Source organism: Lonchura striata, chromosome 37 (assembly GCF_046129695.1).
Source record: "Lonchura striata isolate bLonStr1 chromosome 37, bLonStr1.mat, whole genome shotgun sequence".
Classification (NCBI taxonomy): domain Eukaryota; kingdom Metazoa; phylum Chordata; class Aves; order Passeriformes; family Estrildidae; genus Lonchura; species Lonchura striata.
Genome location: NC_134639.1, coordinates 1,803,512 through 1,820,006, shown reverse-complemented (window position 1 = coordinate 1,820,006; position 16,495 = coordinate 1,803,512). Strand labels below are relative to the sequence as shown.

Below are 16,495 nucleotides of genomic sequence, written 5' to 3'. Positions count from 1 at the left end.
AAATCTGTGTTGGTGGGCCAGAATCTCAAGACTAGATTCAGGTAGGAATGCTTGGCTCCTCCCTCTGGGCGGGGCATCTCACAATGGGATGTTACAGTTCTTATCAGTCATGCTGTGACATTCAATAGCCCATTATCAGCATAGGTCTCCCCTGAGGGAGGATTGATTGTGGAAGAGATAAGGAAAAACTGCCCACTTAACACAGGACAACTGCCATGTAGATGGCAAATAGAACACATCTTGCTTTTCAGTCTGGAACAGGAGGACAGAAACAAAATCAGATGAGAAGGCAGCACACTGAAAAGCAAACCAGAACTGACAGAAAATGAATGGGACAGAAAACAATAATTCTGATAGTTTTATTTATTATCAAAATAAATCACACCCACCCAGCCCCGCACACTCCTGATCCCACAACCTCAAATTTGGATCTCACTTCTCCCAATCTCCTTCCCCATCTCACCCTGGAGGGTGTAGAATTGAGTAATTTTGGCATGGGACTGAGGTGGGAACCAGCAATTTGAGGTGGGATTGAGTCATTTTGGGGTAAGATTGAGGGGTTTCAAGTGGGATTGAATCATTTTGAGATGACAGAGCAATCCACCTTGGATTTTGGAGTGCAAAAATATGGAGAATACTACCACATATCCCCCAAGAACCCACAAATCCTCCAGAATATGTTCCCAAACTGTAAATTCCACCTCAAATACCTCTTAAATGGTGGGACTTCTGACATCTCTGGTCAATAATAATTTTAGTCATTTTTCAAGTGTTTTTAAGTGATAAAGCCAAATCAGAAGAAAATTAGGGACCAGAGACCCCTTGAGCATCCCCTGGGCATTGGACAAAACAAACTCAGCAGAAATTAAATTTAACCCTACATAAAATGCCTTGAGGAAGATTTGCTCTTCCCACAAGTCACTTGTGATGGAAATGCAAACAAATCCCAAACATTAATAAACCAACAACAGAAGCAATTCTTTGGCAATTCCAAATTTCATCAGTTCCAGCACAGCTCCAAGTCAGATGCTGGCAGGTTCCATAAAAAGAAACATGGAAATTTGGCCCAATACAGATTATTAAAAGGAAGGAAAAGGTTTGTGTAGCTGTCACAAAGGTGACAGGGACAAAGATAATAATGATTCTCATATTTGGAAAAGCCCCCAAGCCTGTGAATTCAGGAATTACTTGGGAATTTAGCTACTTGAGCTGGGCTTCTTGTAGGATTTAAATACCCTTGTGTTCCTCTCCTTGGGGTGAATGATCCTTGTCAGTCTTGCTGGTATCATTTGTTCCCTTTCCTCCAGTGATTTTAACAAACTTTTCAGGGAAGGACAACAAAATATCTTCTTTACAATTATAAGTTCTCCCAAAAGTTGCTCAGAGGAAGCTGCATCTAAGTTTTCAAGAGTTCCTCTGGAAAGAGCCACAAACTCCTCAGAGGAGGGAACCAGGCTGTTGTCAAAGACACTTGGGGTCAGACAACAGTGCCCTGAAGTCATTGTGCCAAAATAATGCCCCAATCTGGTTAATAAAATTTTTAGATGCCTCTGCCCCAATTAAGGTGCTAACAAGACCAAATACAAAGTGGATTTTATTGAACAGTAAATGTGATGTAGAGAGAGATGGAAAGAAAGAAAAAAAGAGAGGAGAGCAAGGGAGTGACAGGGACAGAGATCTCCCCTGGGGCAGGGCAAGTGTGACATTGTCCCCTGTGTGTGTGGCCTTCCCAGAGTGGGGGTTTTACACCGGAGCCAGTTTGGGTAAGGGGGGTGGTGTTCATCCCCCACCCCGGGCAGGGATTGCCTCACTGTTTCCGGTTACAATGTCAGATGTAACCAAAAGTGTTTTCAGTCACCATCTCCATAACCTGTTATCAACAGGTGGGGCAGTGTTCTTTATCTCTTCCATGGCTCAACCCTGATAACGCCCTCCAGGGGCCATCTTCTGCTAATGGGCCATTGAGTGTCACTGTAGCACTGATAAAATTACATCATCCCATTGTGGGATGCTCCGCCCAGAGGGAGGAACCAAGCATTCCTGCCTGGATATAATCTCACCCCTGCAACACCACGATCACCTTGCCTACTGCATTCCCAGAGGACAAGAGCTCCATAAGCACCACTGGACCTTCAGAGGAAGACCAGACCCTTCTACAGGATCACTGCTTTAACAGAATCACGTTCATCACTCCAACAGGGCTGCAGCCACCATTTCGTCAGCCTGCTACCACCACCCTGAGCAACGGGGTGTCAGGTTATATCCTGACTCTGTCAGATTAAGTCAGTGTTTCTGTATCATTGCCTCGATCCTAATTTTCTTACTCAATTGTGATTCTGGCTTAGACTCTCCCCCTGGTTTGCCTTCAAACCAGTACAAAACTCACTGTGCTCATCCCTTGTTTTCCTCCCAAAACAGAATTTCCCATCCCCAAAACTTCAAAAAATGGAGAAGGAGGTTGCAAGGAAGAGGAAGGAGCCCTGGGACGCCCAGGCAGGTGAGGAGGAGGAAGTCAGTGCCCCTTTCCTCCTCTCTCCTGCTCCATCTTCCAGACCAGCCTGGCCCCTGGCTGCAGGACAGCCCCGCTGCCGGTGTCCTCCTGCCAGGGACGCACTGGGGGGATCTCCTTGCCCTTCCCTGTGGCATGGAGGCAAATCCCATCCTCTCCTTGTCCTTCCTCCCCCAGAGCAGGAGCTGAGGATGGAGAGCAGAGAGGACAAATCCCCGCAGCAGAAACTCGTGGAAGAGGCCGTTTTGAGTGGCTCCACAGTGCTGGAACCCAAAGGGGAGGAAAAGCCCTGTCGATCCCGCATGAGGAGGGGCTGCAAAGGCAGATCACGGGGATCTGAGCAGGAAAGACCCACCGTGGGCCAGGGAGGCAGCCAGAGATCAAGCCAGAGCTCAGAGCTGGCTGTCCATGAACAGCATCGTGTTGGAGAGAAGCCCTACAAGTGCTTGGAGTGTGGGAAGAGCTTCAGGAGGAATTTCAACCTGATCCGCCACCAGATGATCCACACTGGGGAATGGCCCTACGAGTGTGGGGAGTGTGGGAAGGGCTTCAGCTGCAGCTCTGCCCTTGTCATCCACAAACGCATCCACACTGGGGAGAGGCCCTATGAGTGCGGGGAATGTGGGAAGAGCTTCAGCCAGAAGTCACACTTGATCAGCCACCAGATCCTCCACACTGGGGAAAGGCCATACAAGTGTGAGCAATGTGGGAAGAGCTTCAGCCATAGGTCCAAACTGATCATCCACCAAATGATCCACAATGGGGAGAGGCCCTACGAATGTCCTGAGTGTCAGAAGAGGTTTCGGACCAGCTCAGATCTACTCCTGCACCAGCGGATTCACACGGATGAGAGGCCCTTCCGCTGCCCTGACTGCAGGAAGGGCTTCAGGTACAACTCCACCCTTGTCAAACATCAGCGCATCCACACCGGGGAGAGGCCCTACAAGTGTGGAGAATGTGGGAAGAGCTTCAGCCAGAGCTCCAGCCTGATGTGCCACCAGAGGACCCACACTGGGGAGAGGCCCTATGAGTGTCCCGAGTGTCAGAAGAGGTTTCAGACCAGCTCTGATCTCCTCCTGCACCAGCGGATTCACACAGATGAGAGGCCCTTCTGCTGCCCTGAGTGTGGAAAGGGCTTCAAGCGCAACTCCCACCTCATCATCCACCGGCGCATCCACACTGGGGAGAGGCCCTATGAATGTCCCCAGTGTGGGAAGAGCTTCTCCAGGAGCTCTATCTTGACCAGACACCAACGGAGACACCTGTAAGGGAAGCCCTGCAAGTGCCCCAGCTGCAGGAAAAGCTTTGTGCACTGCTCCATCTCCATCCCCCATGGGAGGACCCACGTTGGTCAGAGCCCCAATTACGCACATTCCCTATGATCCATGTTGGGAAGACACCTGACTGATAATCCTTTTGGTTTGGCCCTAATATTCTTCTGATCTATCTTCATTCCCTAAAACACCCAATATAGAATAAGAAAGAAATTGAACAGAGATGTTTAATGTCCCACCATTTAACAGCTAATTAAGGGTGAAATTATGGTTTGAGGAGATATTATGGAAGATTTGTTCATTCTTTGGGGATTTCGGGCAGTGCTCTTCATCTCTCAGCAATCCAAAGGTCAAGATGGATTGATCTGTCACCTCAAAACTACTCACTCTCACTGCAAACAACTCAATCTTACCCCAAAAAGTCTCAATCCCATTTAAAAATGGCTTGTTCCCACCCCAAAGAAACTCAATCCCTTGCCAAAATTACTCAATTCCTTAGCCTCTAGGGTGAGATGGGATTGGAAGGAGATTAGGAGAAGTGGGAATCAAATTTGGAGGGGTGGGATTGGGATTGTGTGGGACTGCGTGGTTGGGTTTAGCAGTAAATAAAACTTTAAGAATTAGTGATTTCTGTTCCATTTGTTTTCAGTCAGTTTTGGTTTGTTTTTCAGAGTGCCACCTTCTCAGCTGATTGTGTTTGTGTCCTCCTTTCCCTCCTGCCTGCCTTTGCCTGCTCTGTTTCTCTCTGTGTCTCCCTTGACCCAGGGCAGCTTTCACCAAAGGCCCTGCCCTAATTTCATCCCTATTCCACCAGCTACAACAACCATGGGTGAACTTATGAAGGCTGGCAATGAAATGTCACTGTAAGATCTTACTCCACTTGGCTTTTGGGCCTTCCATAAGAACTTTGCCTTCAAGGGCAGGAACATCTTTTCCTGACTGGGAACTGAAATTCCAGGCCCTGGTAGTGTGTGCCATGGATCCCAGAGGGGCATTCCCGAGGCTCTCAGGGTGCTGCTCCTGCCGTGCCTCCCAAGGAGCTGTGCAGGACATAGGACAAGGTGCAGCAGCTGTGTTGGTTCTGCAGTGTCACAACAGCCCCTGGTTCCAGGAGTTTCCATACTGCCAGCAGTGGTTCCTGGGTTCCATGATGCCCTGCTATGTCCCCATGGATATTTGGTGTCATGAAGTTCTTCAGTGTCACAATGGTGATCTCGCTCTATGAGCTTCTACAGTGTCCAAATGGCCTCTTTGGATGGGCAGTGTCACCATGGACCATTGGCTCCATGCAGCCCCGCTGGGTCACCATGGACTCCTTGGTTCCATGAGGTTCTGGGGGTGTCTCCATGGTCTCCTTGGATCCACAGTGTCACAATGGACCACTGGATCCACGTGTCCCTGCTGTGTCACCATGGCCCCTTGGTTCCATGGGACCCCAGGGACACAACTGACTTCTTGCTTCCACGTAACCCCCTCAGTGCCAAAATGGCCCCTTTGTTCCATAGGGGACACAAAAGATTTATAGAAACATTGAACAAATCCTGCTTAACACACCTGGGAACACCTGTTTGCCTTCCAAAGAAAGGTTAAAGGTGAGGATGGCCCCAGCAGCTTCCATCTGCAACAGAGATCCAGGGAAAGGACAGGGACAGAGAATTCAGCTGGGAGACTCAGAGAATTCTACTTCCAGAGATCATTTCTGGTCACACTGTCCCTTGTAGAAAGGTGACACCATTCCAGGCAGCCTGTACTGAGCAGGTGGCTCCTGAGTGGGGTTTGTTGTTTAGGAAACCTGCTCAGGCTTTTCCATTCTTTGCTTCCTAGTAGGAAAATCTCTCCTGGGTCTGTGTGCAGGCAGAGCGCTGAGGAGAGCAGGTTGGACACGGTGCAATGGGCTGGGACATGGAGCTGCAGAGCTCAGGGACAAGGTTCTGCTGTAGGGCACAGGGATGTCAGTGCCAGGTGGGTGATGTCAGACATGGGGAGGCTGGGGGTGAGGGGCAACTTGTCCAAAAAGGGTCAGCCCTCAGGGAGCTCATTCTTCTACATGCCCAGACATCCTAATGAGACACTGAGCATTAAGGTCACCTGGGGAATGCTTCTATCAGTTCTTCTCTGAACTGAAAAATAAAAAAAAATACTCACTTGATTAAAGAAAAAAAGTAATGAATTGCACTTTGAAATCTTCCTGCTTAACAAAACTCCAGACTGTGTCCAGTGAGCTGCACAAGCTCTGGAGATTTGCAGACCATTGTAGGAAGACAAAGCACCCTTGAGGGCTTTTTGTACTTTAATAAGCCCTACAATAGATCTTCAGCTGAGTCCAGGAGCCTCAGGCACTGAGAGAAGGCTGAAAAAGCTGCTCAAGGAGTCAGGAGCAAAACTCCAAGTCCTTTGGAGCATCCCTGGGCCCCATAGAGGGCAGGGACTGCCAAAGGCTCCCAGGCACTGGAGAGAGCAGATCCTGGAGGCCAGGATTGCAAGGAGCCCAAGGCTCAGAGCAGGAAACTGCAATGCTGAGCAAGGCCTGGGCTGGCTGGGGGAAGCAGAAAGGCCAAGCCCTGAGCCCAGCCTGGCACAGCAGGGCCCGTCCCTCACGGGTGGCTCGGGGCTGTTTGTGGGGCAGGGGGATGTGAGGGGCAGCAAGGACAAATGCCATAAACCTGCAGCCCCTGCAGCCTCCTCAGGGAGGGGCAAGGGAGAAGCAAAGTGCAGCCCCTCCGAGGAAAGTTCCTTCTGTGGGGCTCCCGAGGCGCTGCCCGAGCCCAGGGACAAAGGCCTGGGTGCCTCTGGCCCTGCCAGCCCTGCCCAGCCCTGCCCATCTGTCCTGGGGCTGTGTCCCCTGTGCGCGCTGCTCCTCTGCCCTGGCCGGCTGCACTCGCCCATCTCGCTGTGCCCCAGCATTTCTCACCCAGCGTTTCTGTGCCCTCCCTGGGCTGCCTGCACCCAGCGCTGCCGGCTCCTGGCACACAGAGCCAGGCCAGGAGCCCACCCTGCCAAGGGTTTTTGGAGCAGGGCGGTGGCTGCGATGGCTTCTGAGCTCAGCAGCTGCTCCTGGGATGGCTCCATGGAGACCCAGCACAGCAACGCTGCTGTGCATTGTCCCTGCTGAGGGTCTCACACTGGCGGGGCACATTCCCTGGCTGCAGGATTTGTGCCCGACCCAAGCACTGCTCTTATGGCTCCAGCACTGCTTTCCAGCAGACACAGGGGAAGGCAAACTGTGTGTAGCTCATGGTATGTTAGAGTGTCTAAAACTTGCTAAGTCATTGATCTTAGATGTGAGATGCATTTGGAGTTTATGAGATGGAAAACAAGATGGAAAAGGGGAGCATAGAAATAAATAGGGGAAAACATTTCATATTGTTTCTTTTCATTTTCATTTCACTTCTGGAAAGCTGTTTTAGTTTTTCAGGAATCTTCTCCACAGTCCTGTTTGCTCTTCTCAAGAACCCTTCCTGGAAAGTGAGGTCAAGCTCCTGCCACAGGATGTGCCACCAACTCAGTTTCTCTTGGGTTTCCACACCCTGTGTGCTGCTGGACTCTTGCAGCAGAGCAGGACAAAGCTTTGGAGAAGTTGACAGCTTGTCCTTTCTTTAACTGGTGGGCTGGGGAGTTGTGCTGGGGGTAAGGTTTTCATTGTTACTGTTCGAGGCTAAGAAAACAGGAGGTGTTACCAGGAATTGTTAAGAGAATACAAACCTGGCTGAATTCAGAGAAAGAATCTCCAGAGCCTGCAGCCCAAAGTGGAGAGTTGTGTAATAATAATCATTCCAGCCTGTCAGTGGACATCTTGAGAATGATCTGGAATGTGAAAATGCTCTGACAGAGGGAGTTTGTTTCTGAGTTCAGTGTAGATGATTCCACATCTGGTGCATTGATGCATAAATCAAGAGTACAATCAGTTCCTGATAAGGACCAGAACAAGCTGGACTTCTCAGAGTAGCCAACTGAAAGAATCTGAAAAGGACAAATGCAGGCAATGACTTGGTGAACCTTCCCTGGAAAAGAGTGTTTTTCTTCTAATAATTACTAGTCCATTCCCATGGCTTTTGGCTTTATTAACAAGCACATTTCCACCCCAGATTCACATGAAGTGAGAAGCGTGAGCTTGTGGTAGTGCCTGAAATATGCCCTGTTCCTCTGCAGGGACACTCAGGCTGAGACAGGAGCCGGAGCCCTCTCTGGGGAAGCCTCCTCCGAGCTGGAATTTGTGTCGTGCTGGGAGAGGATGAGGAGGGGGAGAGCGCTGAGCGCTGTGTGGCAGGAGCAGGAGGTTTGGGCCGCAGGACATTCCGTCTGCGCCGCTGCCCCGCAATGGGCGGCCGTGCCCGGGGCTCTGGGCCTGGCCCCGCGTGCGCTGAGCTCCCTGGGCTGGGCTCAGGCTCCCGCTGGGACTGGGCACAGGCTGGGCTCTCACTGTGCTCACCAGCAGGGAAAACACCTCTGGGCATCTAGGTTTCCTGCTGCTGGGAAGAAGCAATGAAACAAATCGAGAAGTTCTGCTTTCTCTTTCTCCTGGTGGATTTTTTAATTCAATTCCATACTACAGAGGCAATTTTTGTGATGGCCTCTTTCAGTTTATTCTATTTCATCAGCACCAGCAACAGGGCTGTGTTTGAGTACTGCAAATGTGGCCTTTGTGGCTTTAATTCCCCTCACCTTAGTGCTCAGGAACTGGTGGGCATTCCAGTATCTGCTGATCCTCATGCCTGTGACAAAAATACTGACTTCACTGTCATGAAAGCACTGTGGGTAGCACCAACTGAAAGAGGCACTTGCAGTTTTATGGATAAAATTCAGGTGGTAAGTAGAAGGGCAAGAGCAGCCGTGATCTGCAATTCCCAAGGCGAAGGCAGCAGCAGCCTCCTGCTGTCAGCTCAGGGTGAGTAAAACAGTGCTGAAAACAGCGCTGGAACCCGATCCTTCCTTCCCCTGAGGGCTGGCTCGGGGCAGCACAGGCGGGCCCTGAGGAGCCAGGGCTGTGTGCGGGTGCCTGTTGCTCTGCTCCAGAGTCCATCTGGAAAAGCCCTCGGCAGCCGAGGCAGGAGCAGGCGGGAAGGGGCCGGCGCTGCTGCTGCTCCTGCCCGGGAGCCCCGGCCGGGCCGGGCCGGCGCCCGCTGCGCTGCGGCTGCTGCTGCTGCCAGAGCCAGGCGGGGTCGGGACAGGGACGGACACGGCACAGCAAAGGCCGGGGCTGCAGGGCTGTTGGTGCTCGGCCAGCGCCGGCACAGAGCTTCAGCCCGCAGCCAGCCCAGAGCGAAAGGCTGGGAAAGGCTCCATTCCAGCCTTTCTTTGCTCGGCACTGGGAAGGGACTGAAATTAAAGGAGAACAGCAGGGCCCGACCCCTTTTCCTTTGGGAGGAGCCCCATGACTGGGGCTGTGAGGGGCTGTGAGGGGCCGTGAGGGGCCGTGAGGGGCCATGAGGGGCCATGAGGGGCCATGAGGGGCTGTGAGGAGCCCTGAGGGGCTGTGAGGGGCTGTGAGGGGCTGTGAGGGGCTGTGAGGGGCTGTAAAGGGCTATGAGGGGCCATGAGGGGCCGTGAGGGGCTGTGAGGGGCCATGAGGGGCCATGAGGCTATGTGAGGGGCTGTGAGGGGCTGTGAAGGGCTGTGAGGGGCCATGAGGGGCTGTGAGGGGCCATGAGGGGCCATGAGGGGCTGTGAGCGGCTGTGGGAGGCCAGGCACCTCATGGAACCAAGGGTCCATTGTGACACTGCAGAACCAAGGAGATCATTGTGACACTACACAGTCCATTAGAATCAAAGTGTCCATGTTACGCTACTGAACCTCATGGAACCAAGGGTCCATTGTGACACTGTGGTACCAAGGAGACTGTTGCTGGCAGTACAAAGGCTCATGGAACCAAAGGTTCATTGTGACATTGTGGGGCCTCATGGAACCATGGAGACCATTATGTGATGTGGGTGGTGGGGAAAAAGGCATGCAATCAATATGATTGATAGCAAGCTCCAACTTTAATCAAAAAGCCACTTAACATATATAGGTATTCTACAAGCATAATCAGCAGTAAGCTCTCATTGGTTAATTTACAAAGGTCTTTGTTTTATTTCTTCTATGTGCACTTATAGCTGCAGCTAAGTTTCTCAAGCTAAATTCTCATCTCTACATCATGTCTTCCAAGGACATTTCATCTTTGTTGAACATATCTTATCTTACAGCCTGTCCTTGTACAAGCATATCTTCAAGGCTATACCTGTCCTTATTATCTCATTCCTAGACCTTGTACAGAATGCGGTTTCCCAAGCCTAGACACAGAACCTGGTTCCCAAGCTCTGTTCCCAGGTCAGACACAGCCTGATTCTGGGGTCTTAAACAGAGGTTTTTTAAAACAAGTATTCCATAGAATCATGGCCTTGTTCCAACAACCATTCTTCAACAATTGTGACACTTCAGGACTCACTAGAACCAAAGGGGCCATTGTGTTACTGCGGGGCTTTGTATAACCAAGGGGCCATGGTAGCACAACACAGCCTCATGGATTCAAGGGGATCACAGTGACACTGTGGGACTCCATAAGGGGCCGTGGGGCTCCATAAGGGGCTGTGGGTCTCTATAAGGGGCTGTGGGTCTCCATGAGACCACGGGGCCATTCTGACTGTGAAACCAAGGACACCATTGTTACACTATGGGGCATCATGGTACCAAGGAGGACATTGTGAACCCGGGGGGGAACCCACCGAGATTTTGGTGACACTTCAAGGGCCATTGTGGAACTGCAGGGCCTCATGGAACCAATGAGACCATTGTGACATGGCCCAGCCTCATGGGAACAAGGGGCCCTTGTGACACTGTGGGGCCTTGTAGAGCTGAGGGGCCGTGGTGACCTTGTGTGGCACCATGGAACCCAGGAGAGCTCTGTGACACTGCAGGACTCCGTGGCACTGAGGACTCATGTAACAGTGAGGAGCCCAATGGAACCAAGGATCCATTATGACTTCAGGGCTTTACGGAACCAAGGTGCCAGTGTGACACTGTGGAACCAAAAGAGACCATTGTGACACTGCGGGGCTCCACGGAACCAATGCGACCATTCTGACACTCCGAGTCCCAATGGAAGCAAGGGGCCATTGTGACACTGCATCCCCATGGAAACAAGGGGCCAGTGTAACACATCCAGGCCTGGTGGAACCAAGGGGCCAGTGTGATCCTGGGGAACCCAACAGAACCAAGGAGCCATTTTGAGACTCCGTGACCTCACATAACCAAGGGGCCATTGTGGCATTTTCCCATGGAAAAAAGGAAACCATTTTGACACTGCAAGGCCTCATGGAAGCAAGGGGCCATTGTGCCACTGTGGAGCCAAGGAAACCATTGTGATATCACAGGGCCACGTGGAGACAAAGATCTGTTGTGATTCTACAGGGCCACATGGAACCAAGGAGAATTTGTGATGCTGCAGAGCCCCAAGAATCCAAGAACATGGAACAGGTCTGTCTGTCTGGGCCTCCAGGGGGCTGCCTGACTGGTCCAAGTGACCTTAGCATGTTGAGGGTTGTTTCTCATCTGTCCCTGAAACCCTAGAGTTACATGCTTTCCTTTCCATGGGAAAGAACTGTCCTTCTCCTCCAGTTATTCATGGCTGAAATTAGGGTTACTCCTCCAAATTTGATTATATCCAAAGATTATTCCCATGCGAAACCTGCCAGGACAGACAGCTCTGGGCTGGCCTTGGCCTTTTTGGGGCCACCTCTCATCTGGCTTCAAAACACTGGGGGCTGTTCTTTCCTTCCCATGGAAAAAAAACATCTTTCATGGCCAAAATTGAGAATGCACCTCCAAAATTCCTTATATCCATAAACAGCTCCCAGACAAAAGCTGCCAGGACTGTCTAGATTCCCTTGGGCCAGGTCTCACATGCATTTCAAACACTGGGGCTGTGTATTTTCCTTTGTATGGAACAGAATTGTCCTTCTTGTCTCAATGCCCATAGTCAAAAGTGGGATTTGGCCTCCCAGATTATATCTATCCAAGAATTCTTCCTTGACAACAGATCTGGCTGGCAGGTCTGGCTGCCTTGCCCTCCTTGGGGCTGCCTCTAAGCAGCCTTTGAAACACTGGGACTCCACCCTTTCCTTCCCATGAGAGCTGTCATTCCAGTCCAGGAACCCACAGCTGAATTGGAATTCCAACCCTAAAACTCCTCATATATCCAAAGGCTGCTTTCAGAAAGAAGCTGCAGGTACAGACAGGTCAGGCTTGCCTTGGTCACTGGTGACAGCTTCACATCTGCCTTCAAAGCCCTGGGGCTCTGTGGTTTCCTTCCTGAAGAAAAGAACTGTCCCTCTTGTCCAGGTGCTGTTGGCCTCAGGCACTTGACCACTCTATATGGACACAGGATCTCTGTGCTCAGTAGGGTGGAGACTGAAGACAGCAGAGGAGAGCCCTGGGAGGGACTGAAGGGTGGTTTTAGAGATGGTGGATCCCTCTGACATAGTAGAGAACAGCCAGAGAAAGAGAATTAATGCCAAGGACAGCTGGGGAGGTCCAGACTGGACACCAGGAGGAAGGAATTTCCCTCCCAGGGCAGGGCTGTGGTGCAACACGTCCCCAGCAGGAGCCTGGAGCAGCCCAAGGCTTTGTGTGGCCAGGCCGGGGCAGGCAGGAGGCAGAGCTGCCAGCAAAGGAAGGGGCCAGCGAGGTGGGGCAGCCGGGAGTGACAACAGCCTGCAGGGACAGAGGCGCAGGGCAGGGACACCGTGGGACAGCCTGGGCTGCAGAGGGCTCAGGGATGTGCAGCAGCTGCAAGGCCCTGACAGAGCCAACCTGTGCAGCCCTTTGGCCATGGCTGCTGGCCCTGGGCCTGAGGCCACAAGGGGACAAGGGACCCTTGCAGCCCTGGGGCCTCAGTGCCTCCTTGTCCCTGCTCAGCAGCCTGACAGGGCCGCCCCATGGTCCTGCCCTTGGCATTGCACATCCCCACATGCCAGTGCTCATCCTGGGAAGAGCCCTGAGCAATGAGGGAGAGACAGGATCTGCCTTGCCAGGGGCTGGGGCTCAGGCCTGGGCCCTTTGCATTCCTGAAACACATCCAGGTTTGCTCAGCACCAGAGACACCTTTGCCTTGCTTGTCCCCAGCTGTCATCTCTGCCTCCAGGGTTCTGCTCTGTCTGGAATCTGGGGACACTTTCTCAGTCGTGTCCCTGACAGGGATCTCTTCAAGGTCAAAGAAACTTCAGTGTTTTAATCTCACTTGGAGTTCTCAAGAAGTTCTTTGAGCACACTCTGAGGGTATGGGTCTGATGCAAAGAACACCAAAGCCCCGGAGGCTTGTTAAAGCCCTTGTGCTGTGTCTGTGCTGCTGAGCTGGGCCGGGCTCCTGGCCCAGAGGCAGCTCCTGGCAAGGGCAGCGCTGCAGAAAGACAGCTCTGGCCAGGAGCAGCTCCTGTGCACAGCCCAGCAGGGCTGGGGCTCTGCCAGGGCATCCCAGGGACACGAGCAGGGCACAGACAGAGCTCACAGGGGCTCAGCACTGGCAGGGGCTGTGGGATGTCCCAGAGGGGGCTGTGTCACAGCAGCACCTCTGTGGCTGTGCCACAGGGGCACAGAGCAGCTGTGATGTCAGAAAGGGGCTGTGTGACAGCACACACTGGGTTGTGTGAGGTCACAGATTGGCTATGAAATCACAGAGTGAGCTGTGTGAGGTCATTGAGCAGCTATGGCATGATAGAGGGGACTGTGTGACATCACAGGGCAGGCTGTGACATCATGACATGTCTGTATGACATCATAGAGCAGGAAGTGAGGTCAAAGTGTGTGCTGTGACATTACAGAGTGGCAGTGTGACATCACAGGGAGGGTTTTGTGACATCACTGAGGGGGTTTTAACATCACAGAGCAGGCTGTGACATCAGAGAGGATGGTATAATGCCATAGAGGAGATTCTGCCATAATAGAGGGTGGCTCTGTTACATCAGAGAGTGGGTTGAGACATCACCGTGTGGCTGTGTAACATCATAGAGCAGGCTGTGACATCAAAGTACAGACAGTGACATCTCAGGGAGACTTTGTGACATCACAGAATCATCTGTGACATCACAGAGCAGCTGTATGACATCACAGGGTGACATCTCAGAGTTGGCTCTGTGATATCAGAGTGTGGGAATCCAGAGCATCCCTCTGGCTTCCCTGGCAGGTCTGGGACCCTGGCAGGGGGTCAGGAACCTCCCTGTACAGAGCCCCGAGAGACACTGTCTGTGATCTCTGTCCATGGAAAAGAGTTTTCAATCTTACAGAATGAATTACAAGCTCTGAGTGTTTGATATGAGTAATAATTAAGTGTGGCCCAGGTGCAAAAGTAAAATTTTAGGATTCTAGATTAGGAGTTCAAAGGGGGCAAGATGGAGGAAATTGGGTGTGCCTTGTCCTTTTTCTCCTTCTTCATGCCCTCCATGTCTCACTGTGGTGTTGGCATTTTTCTATTGGTTTAGGCTGGGGACACACTGTTCAACGTAGGTGACAGATATTGGCACGTTATTGTTGTAAATCCAGCACAGGGAGTTTCTGGTATTTAATGTTTGTAACATCCCACTGAGGGCAGAGCCCCACACGCTGCCCTGCAGGACAGACCTGCAGCAGGGCAGCAGAACATGTTAGAGATAAACAGAATAAACAACCTCTAAACCAGCACAGACGAATTATGGCTTCTTCTTTGGCAACAGGGCAGAAAGACAGAGACTTTCTACAATCTCGGAATCATCAATACCACGGATTCCAACATCACAGGGGCTATGTGACATCACAGAGGTTGTGTGAGGTCACTGGGGAGGTCACTCTGCTCCAGCCCCCCTCCCAGTTCCCCCAGAGAAGTCCAACTCTGCTCGTGCACAGCGGGGTCCCCTGTGCCCCCGGGTCCCCCCACCCCCGGCGCCGCAGCATCCCCGAGAGGATGTTCCACGAGATTGACCCCAGAGCCTGACACGGGGACTGGGGCTGGGGCCGTGGGGGGTGGGACAGGAAGACAGGGACCCCCCGGCAGCGTCCCTGTGTCCCCCAGGGCCAGAGCCTGGGACAGGGCTCCTTCAGCCTGGTATCAACGAGGGCTTGAGAGTGCTGAAAAATCCCCAGCAAAAACCAGATTTAATATTAAAGTGACAGCAGCACAAAGTTCCTTGGCAAGAGTCACTCTGCTCCTGACTGGACACTTCAGGCACAGCAAGAAAACAAAGCAGCAACAAAACCAAACAAAATCCAGGCAATCAAACCAGAAATGAACCAAGAACTGTCCCTGTGTGTGTGTGACACGAGGACAGTGAGGGCAAGGATGAAAGGAATATGGCCTAAAAGCTTTACTGTATTCAAACTTAAGAGGACGTAACCTATACCTTCACATAAACTGATACCTTCAACTTCACAATTTAGCAAAAGAACAGAGCTCAATTGTGGAAAAAATGACGGGAGACAAGTCCATTCTATAATGTCAACAAGTCTCAGTTTATTTCAAGCACACATGTATAGTTATACCCGTTATAATGAAGCTCATGCATATTGCAAAATTTAAGCTCATCATTGGTGTATGAAAAACAGGTCAATCCCGCCTTTGGAGCTTTCTAAGCTTGCTTTGTTTTCCCTTACATTTATCTTTTTGCTGAACATTCTACTGTTGGGAACCAGCTTACCCAAGGACATAAGATATTGTTGCTACATCTGCTATTGCTGCACTGTGCAATTTTCAGCTACTGCTTCACTAACGGCACGTAGTCATGTCCTTTCTCACAAAGCCATTCATCCACAAAACTCTCCATATTTCCCCCGTTTTTGTTTTGGACCATTAAGTTAGTTGTCCACATCTTTTGAACCATGCGTTCCACCAGCTTTTGAAGACAGTTAAACAGGCAGGGTAAAATCAGCAAGAGTAGTAAAACAACAATCAAGATTCCTACTGCATACATGATAAAAGTTCTTAGCCATGGACCAATCCCTAAACTTTTAAGCCATTCTTCTATCCCCAGACCATTTTCTTCTTTTAATTGATGAAGGCCCTGTTGTAGTTCTTTAATCTTAGCATGTATTGATACAGAATGATCAGAGAGATTCATGCAACACATTCCTTCAAATTCCTCACATCCATGTCCCTGGGCTAACAACAAAAAATCAATTGCTGCTCTGTTCTGTAGTACAGCATGATTTACACTTTGTACATCCATAGCAAGCATAGATAAAACCTCTGATGTTTTGTTAAGTTAATCTTTACCCCAGCATCCCAATTGTTCAGCTAACACCATAGCCTTTCTGGCAGCTCCTCCTGGTAACAGGGTTGCCACTATTACCTGTTTTAAAGTACTCCAAAATTGAGGTTGTCCAACCTGATCACATTTTAAGTCATGCACATCACGCCTCTTCCTTGTCTTCCCTAGCCTGTCCCTTTGCATTAGCAAGGATATATTAGGATGGAACAGTGCTAGTTTTCCTAGGTAACAGGGTCCCCCTTGTGGTTTTACCGGAATTCCATTCCAAGCTCTATTTCCACAGATCAAAAATACACCCTTTGGCAACCTTAAGGGTTTGGTTATCTTGGAACCATCACAGTTAGAATATAACTGTGATGCTATCCTGCCTGAGTCCAGTGAAGAGTCTAGAGAAGCCCATTTGTCTCTTGGGTTATTTACACTCTGCAAATTCAATGGAACAAAGCTAAACCATCCTCCTGTTGAAACATTCCCTAAACTAGCATTAGCACTTCCAAAGAGA

The 16,495-nt window shown here is 50.9% G+C and overlaps 1 protein-coding gene across 1 annotated transcript in view; it reads left to right on the top strand.

Moving 5' to 3' along the window:
- The window catches only part of LOC110469521 (uncharacterized), a 612,305-nt gene that overhangs the window by 302,939 nt on the left and 292,871 nt on the right, over positions 1–16,495 (top strand). The window contains 1 exon segment of the mRNA XM_077789808.1: positions 2,939–3,859. Coding sequence (XP_077645934.1) covers positions 2,939–3,859 — 921 coding nt within the window.